Below are 21,538 nucleotides of genomic sequence, written 5' to 3'. Positions count from 1 at the left end.
CGCAAGAGGGTAATAAGTACCGCCCACCACAACGCCGCATCCGTTTTTCTTATTGGTTTCTATGAGAAGCTAATACGTGAATGGCGTCGATATCGTTTATTTCATTGGATAATAGATACGCCTGTAACACATCGACGCCATATGCTACGTTTTTCAACACTGAGAAGCACATATAGTTCGTCTGAGGCCGACTTTAGATAGACTGAAGGCTCTCAAGGGCAGAGTCGAAGGTCGCATATGTAGCCTACTGAACACATTAAGCGAAAGCAAATACTCCAAACCTATAAAATTGATTTGTCTCATTGCATAGTTTTAGAACACTTGTACTTTCTGTACAAAACTGTAATATGACTATATTGTATGTTCTATGACCCTTTCTGACCTTCCCTGCCCCACCCCCTCCATTCAGCCATACGCACACAAACACACACACACCAAAGCCCCAAGTCATACTGATCATTGCAGTTTATTTTGTGTTCAAGTCATCGTTTCCATACTGGGTTCCACCACCACCCCCCAACCCCATTAGCACTAGAGAAAGGAATAATAATAAAATTAAAATAATATTAACAAAAGTCTAATTCAAGGTAATTACAGGTTTGTTTAGTACTGATCACCGTGTGGCAGTCTCTGTGGACCTCCACTACATTTCCCTGGGTCTGAGACTTGTAGGCCTTGAGAGTCATCTCCATGACTTGGGCTGCAAATGTAGCCAGTTTATCTTACTTGTGAACTGAGGTGAACATGTAGTCCAAGGTCTACACCTGGATTCATCAGATTGTGAGCTGTTTCTTCTGTTTGGGTTACCTGTGTTATACATGTTTGCCTTTTGTGTGTAATGTCCTTTGATCCCCCTGATATAGCCTGTTCCTAAACGTTATCCCTACTGGAATTAGACTGGTCTAGACATAGCCTAGGTAGGCTCTCCTGCCAAAGTAAATTCCTTGTCTGTGCAAACTTTCATGGCGAATAAAAACCCATTCTGATTCTGATTCTGACATTGATCCATTCTGTCCAACATAAACACAAATCCACACCAATTTATTACCATATTTACAGTTAAAAATACACACTAGTCTGTGACAAAAGATATGCCGAGATCACGTTGGTCACGATCATGGTGGAAAGGTTATCTGTAGTGTGTGTGTGTCCTCAGCTTACGACTCAGGGATGACACACCCCGATCTTCCCTCAGCATCATTGTTGACAGAGACCTCATATAATAGTATTATATCAGTAACTATGACCTAACAATTCAGAAAAGCTGCTCTCTCAGAGATACCACAAATCAATGCCTAGGCGTAGCTTCCCCTATAGACTCCCTCTCGGGGTGGATTAGCTGATTTCACAGTGAAACGCAGCTAATGACATTTTCATCCACCGGAGCCATTTTTATGTAACCCAATTGTCTCCTCTATTGCCCGTGAGAGCCCTGGAAGGGCAGCGTTAGATTTCTGCCGACGAAGGGGAATGAAGTGTTAATTTCTGCTTACAAGAACAAAAACTCCCGTTCCTGATTGAGTTAGTCTTGATTGTGTGTAATCCAGAGACGTTCTTTAAAGGAAAGCCAAGCTGGTGGAGTAGCAGGGGTCATCCTTCTTTGCTGACCCTAATACCACTTAACACGACCAGAGATAGGGGTTTCTACGTGAATGGGCGGGAAACTCGAGATCGCTAATAACTCTCCACTTCATTCTCCCTCCACCGGGACTGCACCATCCTCATGGACCGGAGGAGTTGTTTTACACCAGCTAAGCAAAACACAGCGGGAAATTCACGTTATGTTGCCACGAAAATGAGTAAATAACCTTGTTTATGTTGTGCTGTGCTTGGATGTTGTTGCACATTTAGTGATGCCCCTTCCCCAGGTCCCAGCAGAGACAGCCTCCAGCCCTGCTCTCTGTGTCTGCAACATTCTAGGATGATACATCACCTCTGATTCTCTTCAGACTCAAGCTTTGGACCACTTAAGAGGCCAATCAGACATCCTCAACAACACCACTATGGAAACCTTCTTGTCTTGATGGCCCAATGTCAGACTTTCAGCACCAGCTCTTCATAAAATGTTCTTATTAATGCTTGTATTGATGTCTGACTACCAAGGTTGTGCTAAACACATTGATCTTCACGTCCAGTACAGATTTCTACATTATAGGAATACAACCAGTGTACCAATGTTTTAAACCTTCATTCTAGACCTTTAAAATGTACTTTACAATGATCTGTAAGTTAAGTTTTACTGTTAACAAAGTCATGTCAAGTGCCAACTAGTCCTGCCTCCTCCTATATTACATGGAGAGTGTGATGGTCACTGTTATCCTGAACTGTCAGGACACATCATTCAAGATAAATGTGTGTCTACTGTCCCTCGACTGAGTCTATAGTCGACAGTGTCTATGGCCTTACGTATCAATGAAGTTCCATTATACCATGGTCTGGGTGAATACTCCATTCTGATTGACTGCAGGGGTGTCCGTTATGTAAGGGATAATGCCCGATGTAGATTCACTGACAGTGGATCCCACTGTCAGTGAATCCCACTGTCAGTGAATCCCACTGTCAGTGGATCCCACTGTCAGTGAATCCCACTGTCAGTGGATCCCACTGTCAGTGGATCCCACTGTCAGTGAATCGCACTGTCAGTGAATCCCACTGTCAGTGGATCCCACTGTCAGTGAATCCAGGCCTTTGCAGGCAGTGGTGCAGGCAGTGGCGCAGGCAGTGGCGCAGGCAGTGGCGCAGGCAGTGGCGCAGGCAGTGGCAGTGGAGGGGCAATGGTGGGGATAATCGATACAGTCGTTGGGCTCAAATCAATGTCAGTCAGGAGAGCGTAATGTTCAAAAGGGCTAAATACAAATGGAGCGGTGTGTAGGCTTAGGCCTCTCGTTAATGTATATAAAACGGATATATACTCTATAATGACACTTATTGAGAGACTTGTTGCTCTTTTTGGTTAGTTGTAACTGATTTATATTTCTGATACTCGCTGTGAAATATTTTACTGTTGATTGCTTTTCTACAGGTACACTCTTGCACTTTTTGAGGTTCATGTTGTTTAATTGTAACTTGTTTAACTACATGCTCTTCTGGTTCTTCCCTTTGGCACTTATTAGTTTTTTTCACAATGTATGCTTCATGTTTTGGCTACCCGCAATGTTTGGGGCTATCTCGTTGTTATGATCAGTGACCTATGCACTTTTTTTAAAGCTCTCTCTTGGAAGTCGCTTTGGTAAAAAGCGTCTGCTAAATGAATAAATGTAATATACTGTGTATATACTGTTATATATTCAAAAATATAAACACGTTTTTGTATAATCTAAAATTGTCGCTATATCGTTCGCACAACTGACCATGGCTACTTCTTAAGGACCTCTGATTGGAGCTGTGAGTATTTTAGCTACAAAGGTGTGATTCAAATGTTATCATTAAACAATCTTTTCATGTTTCATTCAACAGGGCTGTATGGCCTTATATGCCACAATTGCGCCATCTAGAGGCGATTGGAATAAATGAAAAAGGGCCCTAAAAATGTGAAACAACCAGCCTTTCAACCTCCGAGGGGAGTGAGGAAGGACGACTGTCAGAAGACGGTCATGTAGAGGTTTTTAAGTGCAGCTTGATTGTAAAACATAAACAATTGTAATTGAAGCCAACATTATGTTACAGGCAGATATCCAACCTGAAACTGTCTTTACCATGGTTCCACCACATCAGTTGTTCTGCCTGGATCACTCGAACTCACTTGATTTAGTAATTCATGCTTGTGTTACGAGTGTATTTTCTGCTAGTGACCACTAGGTAGTGGTGTCTCTTCCCATTACTGGACTGTGAAGGTATATACCTTTGACCAAGGTAATATACATTATTGTTGGTAGCTATCTTGATGCTCACTGCTCTTACATCATCGGTCAACCTAGCTCAAGCAGGGGCTGTGGGTCATGCGTGGCCTGGGATATTTGCATATTCATTGAATCCAGAATTTGTCATTAAGGAAGAGTAGACGTCCTTCCAGGCACTTTCCTGAGTCTTTAATACTTTCAGCGGGAAAACAATATAATAACAGAGTAGGCAATTTTAATAAAATAAAATTCACTGTTGGGGGACTCAATCGATATATGGAAAACAAGTATTTAATGGCTAAATGGGTGGCTCTTAAAATATACAGAAATATCAGGTTTAAAATGTAAGTACATCCATGAAAACTCATTTCTTCAAATATTCTGACAAGCACACACCTCCCAATTTCACCAGAAATGGTGTCCTCTCTAGTTAATGTATAGAATCTTTATTAATCTTCTATGTGTATAATCTTTATTTATAATATTTTAGAACAAGAAGGTGACGTTCTCATGATGAACACCACACTAACAATTGTTGGAATGCAAGATTGATTGCCAGTGGGCATGCCTCTCACATTTACTGAAAAAAAAAAAAAACACTTTCACGGCAGAGTAGCAATTACTGTTGGGGGACTTAACCGATATATGGAAAACCGACGCCTACCTGGTGCCCCGTCCCCCTCAACAGAAGCCCCCACCGCTGTCTGCCAGAGAGAGGAGGCTGCCCAAGAACACCACATTGCATAAAGTACTTTCAGATATCTATTCATATTATAAATGCTGAGATAATTCCTCATAATAATACAAGTTTCTTTCAATTGGAGCAATGTTTAGGAAATACTGGTACAGAGTTTGATCATTAAAGATCCTGAAAAGCAAATTCCATGATTTCAAAGCCTAATTTAACATACTTGTCTGTGTTTTTTTTTCCATTCGAATTTGGATGGGTAGTAAACAACACATTCTTCTGTGATGTGATGAACTTAAAACTCATTTTCAATTCCACTTCACAGGATCTTTAAGTATGAGAGGCTAAATCTCTTCAGGTTTAGGACAGGGAGGCTTCCAGATGACGACATCCTGTCAAGGTGTGGTTGAAGAAGGTGAACCCAAAAGCAGGGAGAGGCCATACAGGATCAACACTAAAAGCATACTGACACGTAAAGACGCAACCACGCAACAAGGACTGACAAAGGGAGCAACTAGATATTACCAGCAACTTACCATATATACTCACAGAAGGACCAAACTAACCATTTATACACACAGAAGGACTGAACAAATGTGTGTGAGCTCCACAACTGGATCAGGACACTGCCAGCTCTGAGGCGCCGTAGCAGCACAACAGGTGGGTTCACTGGAGACATACGCATCTTAATCACACAAAGAAGAATGGAGTCAAGTGGACTGTCATGTGCTTGGGTTTTCAACAGAGAAGAAGTTAATGATGACGATGACACTGATTGTAAGTTTATCCTCTAACTGCTGGTGTCTCCCCTAGGATACCTGTGTGATGATCAAAATCAGAATTAGGTTTATACGCCATGTATGTTACACAAACACAGAAGTTACTGTGGCAGGAAGGTGCAAACAATAAACATATACAGATCTTAAATTAAATAAAAGTACAATAGTTTAACTAATTCTAAGAACTAAACCATCTAAAAAATAAAACAATTGAAACTAGAGAGGGTACAATTTCTGGGGAAATTGTAGGGTGTGCTTGCTTGCGTCGGTTGCACAGGGGTCCGTTTTTGAATGACATTTTTACAACTGATATTTCTGTATATGTTATATAAAAATGCATACTTATTATTTATAAAGATTACATAGATTTAAAAGCATATTTTTTTTGCTGCTCATTTACAACTGAAAATACGAGTGAACTGTAGAATGAAATAGATGTCTTCTCATTTCCCCTGCAAGAGGCAGCCTCATCTTTGAATCAAAACGAATAGATTTGGCAGACCGGTGTAAAAATTTACTTAATCTCTATGACTTAAACGTCATTTTAAGTTTTTCCCTTCTCATGATATTTTCATTGCATTTAGCCTACTCATTGCATTCATTCATTAATAAAGAACCCCCTTTGACGATTATTCTACGACGTTACCCGGTAGTAGAAGATGGAATCGCGATTCAAACAGTACCATCTGCTAACTGAAAATATGCCCCCCAAAACGTAAATAAGCTTGACATTTATTTAGTGGAAAATCGCTCATTCATAAAAAGCTCACTGGTAGCGATCATTGTCAGTAACAACGCAAAATGCGATATAGCCCTGTGTGGAGAAGCTGCCCCGGTAAATTGTACTACTACGATACAGTACTAGACTACTGCTGTGTTCGTCTTGGTAGCGATTGCGTTGGTTGAATTGGATTTAACGTTCCGTTGTACGGTTTAAGCTGAAATTAATTATTTTCATGAACAGATTGACAACGTTTAGGCTGTGGCAATGAAGTTCAGGTTAGTAGTTAGATAGACTTTTGATTTAAGTAAGGGGAGTGCCGAACATGTTCTGTCGCCGTTTGACTTCCTAAACAGCTGTGTAGTGTAGATATTTTTGTAGTGTGTCTCGCGTAAGTTACAGCGTTGCAGTGAGCTACACTGGTTTGAAACCACAGGTAATGGTAATTTCACCAACAAATCGTTTTATAATGTCAGAATAAATCCTACAACGAAAATGTATATGTGAGGAATGTTTATTTTAACGATTGAAAACAGATAACGCTACATCATAGACCACTGTAGTATGTGTAGTATGTGTAGCTGCACAGGCTAATGTCATGATGCTAATACTTCAGTGAAATAGTAGACTACTGTTTCCGAAAGTAGATGTATTTCCTTAATAATATCAGCTTATATTGTACATTACACATCACAATTGTGTGTCATATCACAAAGTAAAATGAGTAAATAGTTATCACCCTGGCCTCTTTTCTTGTGGCGTTTCTGCAGCTGCCTTGCAGTAAAGCTATAGTTAGCCTAGCTATCCCCCAAGTTAACAGATGCGAAACGAATGTTCTGCCAAAGGTAGTCACGCGTGTTTTCGTGACGTTAGTGACGTTAGTAACGTCAGTGACTGTGGCTAGCAAATTAGCCACCGTTAGCTTCACTTTTCGCCACAAAAACTTAACTCAAGCCTAAACCATGCAACGGAACGTAAATTCCAATAGAAGCAACTCAATCGCTACCAAGACGAAACTTTTGACACCTACGTTGTCTATGTGAGTTTTAGGGGGGCAAAAAAATAAAAATAAATAATATATATGTGAGAGAACAAAGGTTGTGCCCTTGCCGAAGGCAAAGCACACCCAAATATAAAATATAAATGTATATACAAATAAGAATATGAATGGGCATCATGAGTGGGAAACATAGTGCAAATGAGATTCAAGGTGGGTTGTGCGTAGTGCAATAGGTGTCGGATGGACTTCTGATAGATAATAGTTAAATATCAGTGGGAGTCCTTGGCCTTGTTAAAGAGGCCAGTAGCGGATGGAAAGAAACTGTTCTTATGGTGTGAGGTTTTGGTCCTGATGGACCGTAGCCTTCTGCCGGAGGGGAGTAGCTGGAACAGGGAGAGGCCAGGGTGGGATGGGTCGGCCGCAATCTTCCTCGCTTGCCTCAGGGTCCTCGAGGTGTGCAGGTCCTCGAGGGTAGGCAGATTGCAGCCGATCACCTTCTCAGCAGTGCAGATGATACGCTGCAGTCTGCTCTTGTCCTTGGCAGTGGCGGCAGCGTACCAGATGGTGATGGAGGAGGTGAGGATGGACTCAATGATGGCTGTGTAGAAGTGCACCATCATTGTCTTTGGCAGGTTGAATTTCTTCAGCTGCCATAGGAAGTATATCCTCTGTTGTGCTTTTTTGTTGAGGGAGCTGATGTTCAGTTCCCACTAGAGGTCCTGGGAGAGGATAGTGCCCAGGAAGCGTAAGGACTCCACAGTGTTGACTGGGGAGCCGCACAGGGTGATGGGGGTGAGTTGGGCTGTATTCTTCCTGAAGTCCACAACCATCTCCACTGTCTTAACCCTTGTGTTATCTTCGGGTCATTCTGACCCATTAGTCATTGTGACCCACCGTCATATTGCGACAACTTAACCGCATACAAAAACAAAGTGAAGCATTTTATTTTAACCGTTGGGCTGTCTCAGACCCCCCACATTGCAAAGGTTAAAATAAAATTATTTTTATTTGTTTTTGTATTGGGTAAAATCGGGTAAACACAACAATGGTTCGTTATGAACCTTTGGGTCATGTGACCCGAAGGCAGCACAAGGGTTAAGAGCATTGAGCTCTAAGTTGTTCTGGCTGCACCAGGTCACCAGGTTGTCAGCTTCCCATCTATAATCAGACTCATCCCCACCAGAGATGAGCCCAATGAGGGTTTTGTCGTCCGCAAACTTCAGAAGTTTGACAGACGGATGACTGGAGGTGCAGCTGTTGGTGTACAGGGAGAAGATCAGAGGGGAAAGGACGCAGCCCTGAGGAGATCCGGTGCTGATGGACCGGGACCATTGACATTTATTAGAAATAATCACTAGGCTAGTACCAGAGAATGTCTAATATGGGCTCTGGTAGTACCATCAAAACTTGGGACATCTCATCGGAAATGTGTTTACAACGTCAGGGAAAATATTTAATTAGGGATGATCTTTCACAGGGGAGTGCACTCTCCTTGTCAGATCATAGCGTTGGAGCTGCAATAACATGCGCTGTAGGCGTGCTGGTGCTTTGCTTAGATGTTTCCTGAAGATTATTTCCAGCGGTTTGTGATCTGATTGGACTGTCACTGTGTTGCCGTAAACATATTGGTGAAAGCGATTAGTTGCAAAACGCCAACAGCTCCTTCTCAATCTGAGCATAGTTTTTCTCAGATTCGGTAAGTGCACGTGAAGTATAAGACAGCGGACTACCCTCTTGAAGAAGACTAGCACCCAGTCCATCTTTTGATGCGTCACATTGTATGGTGAGAGGCTTGGACTGATCATAAAACTTGAGCACAGGGGCTTGTGTCAGGGTGGATTTCAGCCTGTTCAGTGCAGCACTGTGTTCATGACTCCGGTGCCATGCAGCTTCTTTTCTTAGCAACTGTCGGAGTGGAGCAGTTATTGTGGCTTCATTTGGAATGTACTGGGACAGATATCTTGTCATTCCCAGAAGCCTTTGCAGCCCTTTCCTGTCCTCAGGCTCTGGCATGTTCTTGATGGCACCTTGGATTCATCAGGCTTCACTCCTTTGGACGTGACCACATGCCACATGTACCTGACTGTGTCCACTTTGTATTGAATCTTCTCCTTATTAAACTTCACGTTGGATCTTTGTGCAGTATCCATAACTTTTTGAAGGATGGCGTCATGCTCTTCCTCAGACGCAGCGGCGATTATCATATCGTCTGCTATTATGTGCACGCCATCAATATTTCCAAACGTCTCACAACTCTTTTGCTGAAAAACGTCACTGGCGGATTTCACGCCAAAAGGAAGCCTCTTAAAGCGAAACCTGCCCCAGGGTGTGCTAAATGTGCACAACATTGATGAGGATTTGTCAAGCGTTACTTGCCAGTAGCCGTCCTTCTCATCTAAAATTGTGAAGATGGACTTTCCGGACAACCTGCACAGGACCTCTTCCGGGGTGGGTATGGAGTAGTGCTGCCTCTTAATTGCTTCGTTTAGATCACGAGGGTCCAAACACAGCCTCAGAGACCCGTTCTTCTTCTCTGTAATGACGAGGCTATTAACCCACTCCGTCGGCTCTGTCACACGTTCTATGACTTCTTTGTCAACGGCCTCTTGCAGTGTAGTTTTTAATCTGTCCATGACAGCGATGGGAATTTTCCTGCAGCCTTGTACTACCGGGGTCACATTGGGGTCAATGTGAATGTGATGTATCCCGGGAAACTGTCCTAGACCACTGAAGACGGATGGATAGGCTTCCACCAACTCCTCTTTCGTGGCTGGTGCCTTCACTCTGATCATGTCCATTCTTTTTACCAGCTGTAGTTTCTTGCACGCTTCTCTACCAAGTATTGGAGGAGTGCTTTGTCACAAAGAACCGCAGACCTGACTTGCTCTTGGTGGTTTCACATCTAAAACTCACTGTGCCTTCTGGTGCCAGGCGTGCTCCTCCATATGCAACGAGAACGACTGGGGTGGGCTTCAGCTGATTGGGGCCTGGGATCTTTTGGAAAATGTTCATAGGCAGTACATTCGCATCCGCCCCAGTGTCCAGTTTAAACTTAACAGCAATGCCTCTGATATTGGCTGTAGTGTGCCAAGCTATGTCAGCTTGTTGAGCTGTGTAGCCTAATTCAGCACAGGACACGTGTGCCTATGAAAAGAGACTCGACTTCTCTTTTCAACTGATTGACCCTCTTCACCGAGTCTGGCCTGTCTTGTGATGAAGTGCACACTTTGGCAAAATGATTTTGCTTGCTGCATTTGTGGCATACAGCTCCAAAAGCTGGACATTGTCGTGGCTTGTGTGTCCCACCACATTTTCGTCATGCATTTGCATTAAATGTTTGTGTTCTATCTTGTGGCCTTTGCTGTCTCTTCTTGCTAACTTTATATTTCTCTGAGCCAACTGCCACCTTGCTTAGTGCCTGCACTGATGCTTCTGTTTGTTCCCATGACACGCATTTGAGACTTAACAGCTTCTGCAGCTCTGCGAATATCAACAGCTTTATCTAGAGTCAAGCCTGTTTCTCGAAAAACACAAGTTTATCTCTTATCATATCTTCTTCACCCACACCAAACTCACAGTTCTTGCATTTCTGACGAAGTTCAGTCACAAACTTGTCGACAGCGAGTCCTTCAGGCATGGAATGAGACCAAAACTGGTGGCGTTCAGTCAATATTTTTCTTAGGTGTGCAGTTCGACCTGAATGCATCCATGATCTCGTTCAGCGTTGGTTCATCATCGCCGGCTGTTTCAACGTTTTCACCGGTTCATCTTTCTCGTCCGCACCTGTAGCCGTCATATAGAGCCTAAAACGCTGCTCCCAGTGTCGCCAATTTTCGCTTAAATTGCCGGGTAAGCATGAGCGGTGCAGGGGGCTTGAACTGGTTCATGCTTAGCTGCTAGCTTTCTCCGAGATTCAACAGGCGCAAATTGCTAGCTACTCATTTAGTTATTTTAACGCGGGTAATACTTTCCTTTTCTCAACCACAGGGTTACAGCTTAGTGCAACATTCGCTCATGGATGAAAAAAAATCATTTTCTGACACGGTGAAGTACTCGTAGACTGATTCGTGTTGAACACCTTACATGTAACGTTTAATAACCACGGCTCCAAGACACAGATCTCGTGATCACTCATAAGGTTGCCAGGTACAAACATAATCCCCGACTAACAGACCACTTCTACAATATACCAGAGCCATAGAAATACTTTCTTTCCAAGGGCCATCAGGCTTCTGAATGGACACTGATACACTCTCACCACTTTCTCACTAACCACTTTACACACTGTCACTTTCAGCTACTGGTTGCATTACATCAACAATATTGCACTAATTGTTACCCCACTTGTCTTTAGGTTAGTATAGGTTTATATGGTTAGTATAGGTTCATGTGTATTATTACAGTATACTGTATTGTATATTATTTTGTATATTTAGGAGTTGTTATTTTATTTTCTTATCATATATGTAATCTATGTACAGAGTACTTATATGTTATCTAATGCCAGGTTGCTTTGCGTTGTCGTGTCCTAAGAATTTCAGTGCCCAGTCTGACCTTGTGTTGTTCTGTGCATCTGACATAAAAGACTTGAACTGGAACTCAGCTAACAATCAGACTAAATGGTAGAACAGTGGTGAAACCAATCCTCATGTGGACACAAAACAACTTAAAATACATGAAATGGTATTACATTTTAAAACCAGCACATACAACTCATATTCACCTCTTGTTTGTAAGGGACACATAAAAAGGCTCTCTCTTGATAGTGACTTAGGACTCCAGCAAATTATATTGTCCAAACATTGAAAGCAGGCACAAAGACAAGTAACTTTAAATGCAAAAACATTGTTTATTCTCAAAATAGTAAGATAATCAATACATTATGACAATGTAACAAAATCAATACAGAAACAAACGCTACCTTCTAGCGCACCTAACCTGAGCAAGTATAGGAGGCTGATCAAACTCAGTGATCGGTTTAGCTTCTCCTTTTGTTAAGCCATCCTGCATACTAAAATAGCGACGCCGGCTATATGAAAGAAAAATTACCTGACACACACAAATTCAAATGAGCCATCACCGGTACTTGGTGGCTGCAGTATGCCAAATAAGCCTTTGCAAGACAAGAGAATATGTAAACACATTTTGGGCCTCTGCACAACAAAACTCTAGGCTATAAAACCAGCAAATATAGCTACATTTTACAACACTGAAAACATTACTAGAATGTGATGCATACAATACGAAATTAATACATATCAAACATGACACGAAAACTTGCTTAAAACTATATTTACACACAACACAATTTTCTATGGTAATTTCGGAGTGTAATTCAGGTCTGCCAATACAGCCCAACACTAGCTAGCTGAAACAGCCACACTGAAGATGTTCTTTCATTATGCTAGAGCATAAGCATAGCTAACTTACCACATAATGGCAGACGCTTGGCGTAGCGGTGGCAGATATTGCAGACGCTTGGAGTAGCGGTGGCAGATATTGCAGACGCTTGGCGTAGCGGTGGCAGATATTGCAGACGCTTGGAGTAGCGGTGGCAGATATTTCAGACGCTTGGAGTAGCGGCGGCCGTGATTGCAGACGGGCACACGCTCAAATGCAATGTTTACAAAGCTAGCGTCGCCGCTACGTCGCCGCTATAAAAGTTCCCTCACGTACTACGTCGCCACGTCGCCGCCATCACCCCCATTGGGAAGCAATGATAAAAAGGCTGAGACGACACGCACATTGTGGGCAAAGCTAGTATACATTGTATGCTGTTCGGGCGTGCAAGGGCACTTGTCACCCCCCACATATGGACAAGAGAGGTCTGAGCTTTGTCCTCGCCATGAGCCTCGAAAGGTCTCACAGCACAACAAGCGCTCTGGGCGTACTGTCGCAGCGGTGACTCATGTAACGAGACAACAGTCACACGCTGTGTTATGGTTCTCGGAGGCGGGTAGCGGTCTGGCCACACGCTTGCTAGCTGGGACAGACTCCGCTACGTGCGTGATGCACGACGGTTCAACATCAGTACGAGTTATACGAGTACTCAACTCTGTACCGGTCAGGATCACAAGAGGCACTGACTGGAATACTTGTCTTTCTCTGATAAAGTATTGTGGAGGTCCAAGCCTCTCTTTACACTTTATTATATCAGAAAAAACAGGTGAGGATGGAAGTCTCGATCCCCGCCTCCAGTCACGCCTTCCTCTTCCTGCTGTGTCCACCACCACGCCAGGCAGAGGCAGACGGCCGGGCGAAACCCGTCCTCTTTGCTGGAACCGCTGCGTGTCGGGTTGCTGCCACAACTCTGGTCGCCGCCGCCGGCGAGCGTGCCGTTTCCTGCCCTGAGACATCCCTGCCGAGGCTGGGGAAGAAAAGGCGGTCTGAGGCTTCCTCTGTAAGGGCATGTGCCCTATCAGATGTTTCCTCTCCTCCGCCAGTCTGGAGAAGCACTCAGAGGCTGAGGCTACTGCAGGGCCGAAGAGACCGTCCCTAGAAACAGGGGCGTTGAGGAGAGCGGTTTTGTCCGCGTCTCTCATGGCTGTCAGAGAAAGCCAGCGATTGCGGTGTAACACCACGCTACTAGCCATCGATCTTCCTGCACAGATCGCCGTACCCTGTGTGAGAAACGACGCTGCCAACATCAACCTCGCAATCCAGGATGCCTCCTCAGCAGACAGTCCCTGAGTTCTCCCGGTAGAGAGTTTGGAAACTGCTGCCATGAGCAGAGCGGCATTACTCGAGGCAGCTGCCACCTGCACATAAACCTTATCTACCTGAGAGGCCGTCAGTTTATCCCGTGGGCGTGGCAGGGTCGTCTTCCTGGTGGTCGACCACGCACTCGCCCCTGGTACTAAATACGCCACCAGCGATGGTTCCAGGGGGGGCGGACCGGTCTTCACTGCCTCCAGCAACTCCTCCACAGGAGAGTCCCGCACTAGTGGTTGTGCCTCACTAACCACCTGGAATATGTCTGAGCTCTCCTCATCGAAGAGCAGAGACCATGTCCTTGAGGGGCTCTTCCACCTGAAAGAACTTGTGACGCTTTAGTCTGGCACACTCCGTACAGGCAGGGGAATTGACCAGACTGTCCCTTTCATGCCGAGGTCCCAGGCACACGAAACTAAATTTGTGGCGGTCTCCTTCGGCCTCCAGATGATGGCACCTGCACTTAGCTCTTAAAAGAGCTTTGTGCAGCAGAGGTGGCATGGAAAAGCTCATTTTTGGATAGCTAATCTTCATTCAAAATTCAGAACAACCCATGCAGAATTTTTTGGGAGGATGAGTGACAGCTGTCACCCCCTTATATAGGGCACCTGTGTTAGTGACAGGTGCGGATACATTTCAATCTTCAGTCATTAGCTGCACTAGGCAGCGGGTAAACCAATAGGAGCAGAGTTCCCCCATGGGCCGGAGCTCCATGAAATAGAACAGAAGTCAGGTCAGGTGGCTGAGCGGTGAGGGTATCGGGCTAGTAATCTGAAGGTTGCCAGTTCGATTCCCAGCCGTGTGGTAAATTACGTTGTGTCCTTGGGCAGGGCACTTCACCCTACTTGTCTCGGGGGAATGTCCCTGTACTTACTGTAAGTCGCTCTGGATAAGAGCGTCTGATAAATGACTACATGTAAATGTAAGTGCTAAACTATTTCTATCGTAGATTTTTCCGGTGTGGACAATAAACACTTGACTTGAGTAGATAAAACGTAAACTAGTGTAAAGCATTCTTGTTACTCAGATTTTATTAGCAGAATTAAGTTTGATCTTCTTCTTGCAACAGATATAGAAGGAGGAGCTTATCCATCTTGCAGAGGAGCGAAGGGAGAAGGAAGAGAAGAAGAAAGAGCCGGAGGAGAAGGATATTGCTGCTGTGAGGATGCAGCATAATAAAGAGAAACGGGCGCGCATCAACGAGGCGAGAGGACCACAAAACCTTGAGTTGCATCTGTATTTAATTATCAAGTCCTATCACAAACTGATGAAACATTGTACTGTATTTGTCATTCTGTATTCTGTACCAAAGGCGTTGAAGGCTACTTTCTACAAGAACATTCAGAGCTGTTGTCGTCCCCCCCCAATATAAAATCACAGTGGTATGATCCGCGCCGCTGCAAGCTGCCTACCCTCGAGGGCCCTGAGGTGAGCGAGAAGATCCTCCCACCCTGGACACTGTTCCAGCTATTCCCCTCCTGTAGAAGGCTGCGGTCCATCAAGACCAAACGTCACGTCAAAAGAATAGTTTCATCCCTTTTATCCACCACTTAATGGCACGTCATATTGCACTAATGTATCTATTTTTTAACATATATATTTAATATCTTACATATTTGTTAGCTTTTTAGTATTAAACTCTTTAAATTAAGATCTGTATGATCATTGTATGCAACTTCCTGCCAGAGTAAATTCCGTGTTTGAGTAAACTTGCATAGCTATACATGATTGATAAACTAGAATTGACGGTAGTTTGAATTTCGAGTGCCAGTAGTTAGACCCAAAAACATTCCAACACGCATGATAATGACATTTGACAGAACGCATTCGTCTTTTGGTTTAAACAGTGAGGTGGCTCTTAAAAGAGCCTTTGTGGGTTTAGAGGTCAAATGGTCCCGGGCAACGTCTAGGCGCGCTCTCCGCGGATCCGGCGGGCCAGCTGGATATCCTTGGGCATGATGGTGACCCTCTTGGCGTGGATGGCGCACAGGTTGGTGTCCTCGAACAGACCGACCAGGTAAGCCTCGCTTGCCTCCTGCAGAGCCATCACAGCGGAGCTCTGGAAACGCAGGTCAGTCTTGAAGTCCTGTGCGATTTCCCTCACCAGGCGTTGGAAAGGCAGCTTGCGAATAAGCAACTCGGTAGACTTCTGGTAACGACGGATCTCTCTCAGAGCCACGGTCCCGGGCCTGTAACGATGAGGTTTCTTCACGCCACCGGTAGCTGGTGCACTCTTACGAGCGGCTTTGGTGGCGAGCTGCTTCCTCGGGGCTTTGCCACCGGTAGATTTACGAGCGGTCTGCTTGGTTCTAGCCATGATACTTGTCTTCTCGTCTCCGAGTTGAAGTTAAGTTCTAGAGAATAAGTAAAAGTTTATATGGTCGGTTTGTCGTCCGCTGATTGGTCTGCTCTCCCGAACAGACTGATTGGCAGACCGTCGACGCTTTCTCCTTTGGCAATTGGACGCGGGGACCTAGCATCATTTCCCGCTTACACTTGAAACCTTCTGGCTCCGCCCTGATCCTTCGCACCGTGGCGCCCAGTGGCGGGCACGTAGTCGATTAATAAATGTGTACAAAACATGTGGCCTAAATTCATTCTTGCATTTAAGATCGACCTTGTTCACACCAATGACAACCCGAACATAAATACAGCATTAAATGTCAAATTACTGCGCATATTGACCCAAAGTAATCCAGCATTTTCCTGACCATTCCTAAAGGATGATCCCCAGATTCTACAACGATAGTTAATGGAGGTAACTCCAGTTCTATGAGTGGAGCGGAGCCCCATAGGGGAGCTCTGCTCCTATTGGTTTACCCGCTGCCTAGTGCAGCTAATGACTGAAGATCAAAATATACACACACCTGTCACTCACACAGGTGCCCTATATAAGGGGGTGACAGCCGTCACTCATCCTCCCAAAAGTATTAATACAGCCGGGTTGAATAAGTCGAGCTGGGCCTGCAGCCCTATGGGGCTCCGCTCCACTCATAGAACTGGAGTTACCTCCATTAACTATCGTTCTATTTCGTGGAGCTCCGCCCCATAGGGGAGCTCTGCTCCTATTGGTTTAGGCGGAGCGAGCGAGGCCAGATATACCCCCAGCGAGACTAGATCTAAAAGACCCATAATCTCACAAGGCACCGAGGACAGACCTGCTGATGTAATAATACACAGGGTCTGTCCTCCCGGTCAGGCCGCTACTGTGACACAGAGAGCCGTCCAGGGTGAAAACAGGAAAGTTTACTTAAAAACTCATGTTGTTCCTCTCGCCTGCACAACAGCTAAGCTGGAGGGGCAACAGAACACATACAGTATAGACATCTCAACTGAGAATGTCTGACTGTCCCACACTTGGCGATAACCCCAACGAACAACTCGCATCTAGGGCCCACAAGAACCTCGCGAGTTGTCATCTCGCTGCACCTGATCCACCAGCCATGCTGAGGACAGAATGCGCAAAAGATGAGGAGGAAACGTCCAACAGATAATATCGCACAAATGGTGAAGGCGACGACCAAGACGCTGCTTCACAAATCTCCTCCACTCCTACACCCCTGAGGATGGCGGCTGATGCCGCCACTCCTCGGGTGGAATGAGCCCGAATGCCAGGTGGCACGGGACATCTCATAGACTCGTACGCGAGACCAATAGCCTCGCAGAGCCAGTGAGAAAGTCTCTGTTTGGAGAGTGGCAAGCCAGCCCTCGATCCACCGTAGCAGATCAGTAACTGGGGAGAAGATCTGATGCTTGCTGTGCATTCCAGATAGCGCGAGAGAGCGCGCACTGGGCACAGGCTATGTAAGCGTCTTTCCTCCTCTCCGCTGTGCGGAGGTGGGAAAAAAGCTCTCAGTTCGCAGCTTTGTGCCCTGAACGCTCGGCTAATCACCTTGGGGATAAAAGCCGGGTTAGGACGCAACACTGCTCTTGTTCGATCACCCGAGATGATCAAACAATCCGCTCGTGTTGACAAAGCGCACAAGTCGCTCACTCGCTTAGCCGTAGTCAAAGCGAGGAGCAGACTCGTTTTGAGAGAAAGCAGACGTAATGACACATTGTCTATGGGCTCGAAAGGTGGTCCACACAGAGCGTCTAACACCAGAGATAAATCCCATGTAGGTGTTGACGCTCTCGGAGGTGGCCTGAGCCTACACACCCCAGCCAGAAAACGCTTGACCAGCGGGTGGCTGAACAGTGTCGTTTTGGCGAACCCTTCGTGACATGCCGAAATGGCCGCCGCGTAAACACGAACCGTGCTCGCGGCTAAGCCCTCGTCAAACAACGATTGTAAGAAACCCAAGAACATTTCGACCGGACATGAGACCGGGTCAAGGTTCTGTTTTCCACACCATTGCATAAAGGCTCGCCAGCGCGACGCGTACCCTCTAGCAGTAGATTGTGCGCGCGCACTCTGAATGGTCTGAATGACAGCATCAGACAGACCCCTGCGCTCTAAGAGTTCCCTCTCAGTAGCCAAGCCATAAGTGGGCCTCCGATCACTGGGGGGCTCTTCACCAGGCCTCCGGCCTGAGAGAGCGCATCCGTCTGATGAGGTATGGGCCAAGGCCCGCCCACCAGCATCCCCATCATCTCCGGGAACCATGGGGCTCCGGGCCGATCGGGGGCTATCAGAATGACCGACAGCCCGTCCGACCTCACCCGAGCCAGCAAGGGGAGGATGGAGGCCAGAGGTGGAAATGCGTATAGCAGACCTCTCGGCCAGGAACGGTGCGCGAACGCATCGACTCCAAGCGGAGGTCTGTCCTGTGCGCGCAGCGAGAACCACAGAAGACACTGTGTGTTGGCTCGTGACGCAAACAGATCCACCTGTGCTCGGCCGAAACGTGCCCAGATCAGAGACACGATGGACGGTTTCAACCTCCATTCGTCCTCTCTCGGGCCGCCTCTTGACATCAGGTCCGCTCCCTCGTTGAGCAGACCTGGAATGTGCAGAGCTCTCAGGGAGCGTAGGTGCGTGAAAGCCCAAGTCCACACTTCCTCCGCTAAGCGATGAAGTGATGGAGAGCGCACCCCTCCCTGTCTGTTGATGTAAGCCACCGTCACCCTGTTGTCGGATCTGACGAGAACGTCTTGATCCTTCAACACCAGCGCGAAATGGCACAAAGTCAGTCGAACCGCTTCGAGCTCCAGGAGGTTGATGTGACGCGTCTCTGACGGTTCCCATCTTCCTCCTATCGAGCCCGCCTGACATACTCCACCCCACCCGGTCAAGGACGCGTCCGTAAAGACCGGGTAGAGAGATGTCACTCTGCCCATGTCGACTCCGCGCGCCATGACGCGCGGGTCTCTCCAATGGTTCAGATTGGTCTTGACTGATCTCGGTATCACTAGCAGTCTGCGGCGGTGTCGCACAGGATCCAGCCGCAGCTGAGCAAACCATCTCTGCAGCTTGCGCATGTATAACAGGCCTAATGGCACTACTACATGAGCCGCCGCCATCAACCCCAATAGGGACATCACCGACAGCGCGGTGATTTTGCGTGAGACCCGGAACGCGCGGAGAGCTATTGAAATAGCCTCTCTCCGTGGCGCCGACAGTCTGGCTCTCATCCCAACAGTGTCCAAATGGATACCTAGGTAGGTAAACTGTTGAGCGGGCCATGGAGCGCTCTTCTCCCAGTTGACAGCGAACCCCAACTGGCTGAGCTGACTCACCAGTGAGGTCGCGTCCTGGATAGCTCTGTCCGGAGACTGAGCTAGAACTAACAGGTCGTCGAGGTACGCCAGAATGCGTATACCCCTCCGCCGTAACGGTTCTAGAGCTGCTTCCACGCACTTGGAGAAAGTTCGAGGGGCCAGCGCGTACCCAAACGGCAGGCGCGTGTACTCGTACTTTTTCCCTTCGAAGGCAAAACGCAGAAATCTCCGGTGCTTCAGTTTGATAGGCACATGGAAATACGCGTCCTTCAGATCTATGCTGATCCCAAAGTCGTTCCGCTGTACACAAGTCAGCAAACGCTTTATCGTCAGCATGCGAAAGGGCCGTTTGGCCACACTCTCGTTGAGCACCCTCAGGTCTAGAATCGGCCTCATCCCCCCGTTTTTCTTGGGAACCAAAAAATATGGGGAGTAGAGACCCGAGTTCTCCTGATCTCTGGGGACCGGGATCACTGTCCCTTTGGTCAGCAAGCTCGCTATCTCCGTCCGGAGCGCGAGTGCTTTCAGCGGGCAGGACAAGCGTGTCTCCCTCACTCCTCTGAAAGGAGGGGGAGTCCGCATGAACTGGATGGCATAACCCTCTCTCAGTATCCTGTCTAGCCAGCTTGGCAGTGAGCATGACTCTCGCCACTCTGCATAACGCAGAGAGAGCGGGCGTGCGTTTAGCTGCGGAGCCGCAGACAGGAAACGGCCGTACTCTCGCCTGACCCCAGCCGCCGCTGTGCACCGAATCGGCGGCACAGCCCAAGGTGGGGTCGACTCGAAAGGGCTGGGGCTGCGCCCCCTGACCAAGAGAGGTCTGAGCTCCGTCTGAGCTATGAGCTTCAAGAGGTCTCACAGCGCGGCCAGAGCTCTGGGCGCACAGCCGCAGTGATGGCTCTTGTAACGTGACAACAGTGTCACGGTGCACAGAGACGGGTAGCGGTCTGGCCACACGCTTGCTAGCTGGGCCAGACTCCGCTACGAGTGCGGTGCTTGATGGTTCGGCGTCACTCGTTGAGGACAACCCGCGAACCAAAACCAACTCATTAACCCGCTCGACAACAGTACGAGTGCTCAGCTCTGTACTCGTCGAAAGCGTAAGAGGCACTGAATGGAACACTTGTCTTTCAGGGAAAGGGTAAAGTGGAGGTCCAAGCCTCTTTATTTCATTCAGATAGACCGGGGTGGGGACCGAAGCCTCGATCCCCGCCGCCAGTCACGCTCTCCTCTTCCTTCCCCCTCCGCCACCACGCCAGCCGGCGTTAGGTGGGCGGCTGTGACCCGCTCTCTCGGGGGGAACAGCCAAGGGGGGAACAGGTGCCGCGGGAGGAGCAGCCTGCGTCGCAGCGGCCGCTCGTGCCACCGGACGGCGAGCTCGTTTCCTCCTGCTTTGCGAGGCACCGGAGGAAACAGAGGAGGGAGCAGCGTTAGGTTTCTTCTGCAGGGGCATATGCCCTAGCAGGTGCTTCCTCTCCTCCTCCAGGCGCGAGAAGCGTTCGGAGGCTGACGCCACAGCCGGTCCGAACAGGCCCTCGCTAGCCACGGGAGCGTTGAGCAGGGCGGACTTGTCCGCCTCCCTCATGGCTGTTAGCGACAGCCACAGGTGGCGATGAACCACAACGCTGTTGCCCATCGTCCTGCCAGCGCAAATCGCTGCCCCCTGATTCAGGTGGAGCGCGGCAGATGCCATTCTGGCAACCCATGACGTCTCCTCGGCCGACAGTCCCTCAGGCCTCTCCGTGGAGAGTTTGGAGACCGCCGCTGTCAGAAGGGCGGCGTTCCCAGAGGCAGCCGCTGCCTGCGCACCCCAGACATACGCCTTGTCTGCCAGAGAGGCAGTAAGCTTGTCCCGGGATGATGGCAGGGTCGCCTTCCTCGCCGTCATCCAAGCGCTCGCCCCTGGCACCAGGTAAGCGACGAGGGATGGTTCCAAGGGTGGGGGACCGGACTTCGCTGCCTCACCCAGCCCGCTCACCTTCGTGAACGGGAGGAGCGCCTTGACCGGGGCGTTAGCCACCAGTGGCGCATCCCATGAGCCCTGCACATAGTCTGCCAGTCTCGGCATAGTGGGGCACAAGGGCTTCGAGGCCTTACTGCGTTTTGCATGAGGGCCGACATCCCACGGGTCATCTTCCT

The 21,538-nt window shown here is 47.5% G+C and overlaps 1 protein-coding gene across 1 annotated transcript; it reads right to left on the bottom strand.

Moving 5' to 3' along the window:
- Window positions 1–15,644: 15,644 nt before the first annotated feature.
- Window positions 15,645–16,055, bottom strand: LOC136943323 (histone H3). Its single transcript, XM_067236596.1, has one exon. It carries the CDS (start codon window positions 16,053–16,055, stop codon window positions 15,645–15,647), a length of 411 nt encoding a protein of 136 aa, XP_067092697.1.
- Window positions 16,056–21,538: the final 5,483 nt, after the last annotated feature.

Source organism: Osmerus mordax, chromosome 5 (assembly GCF_038355195.1).
Source record: "Osmerus mordax isolate fOsmMor3 chromosome 5, fOsmMor3.pri, whole genome shotgun sequence".
Classification (NCBI taxonomy): Eukaryota; Metazoa; Chordata; class Actinopteri; order Osmeriformes; family Osmeridae; genus Osmerus; species Osmerus mordax.
Note: the sequence above shows the minus strand (reverse complement) of the source record. Positions and strands in the feature narration are given on the sequence as shown.

Coding starts and splice junctions, on each gene's coding strand:
- LOC136943323 (XM_067236596.1), bottom strand. CDS start 16,055: ATGGCTAGAACCAAGCAGACCGCTCGTAAATCTACCGGTGGCAAAGCC.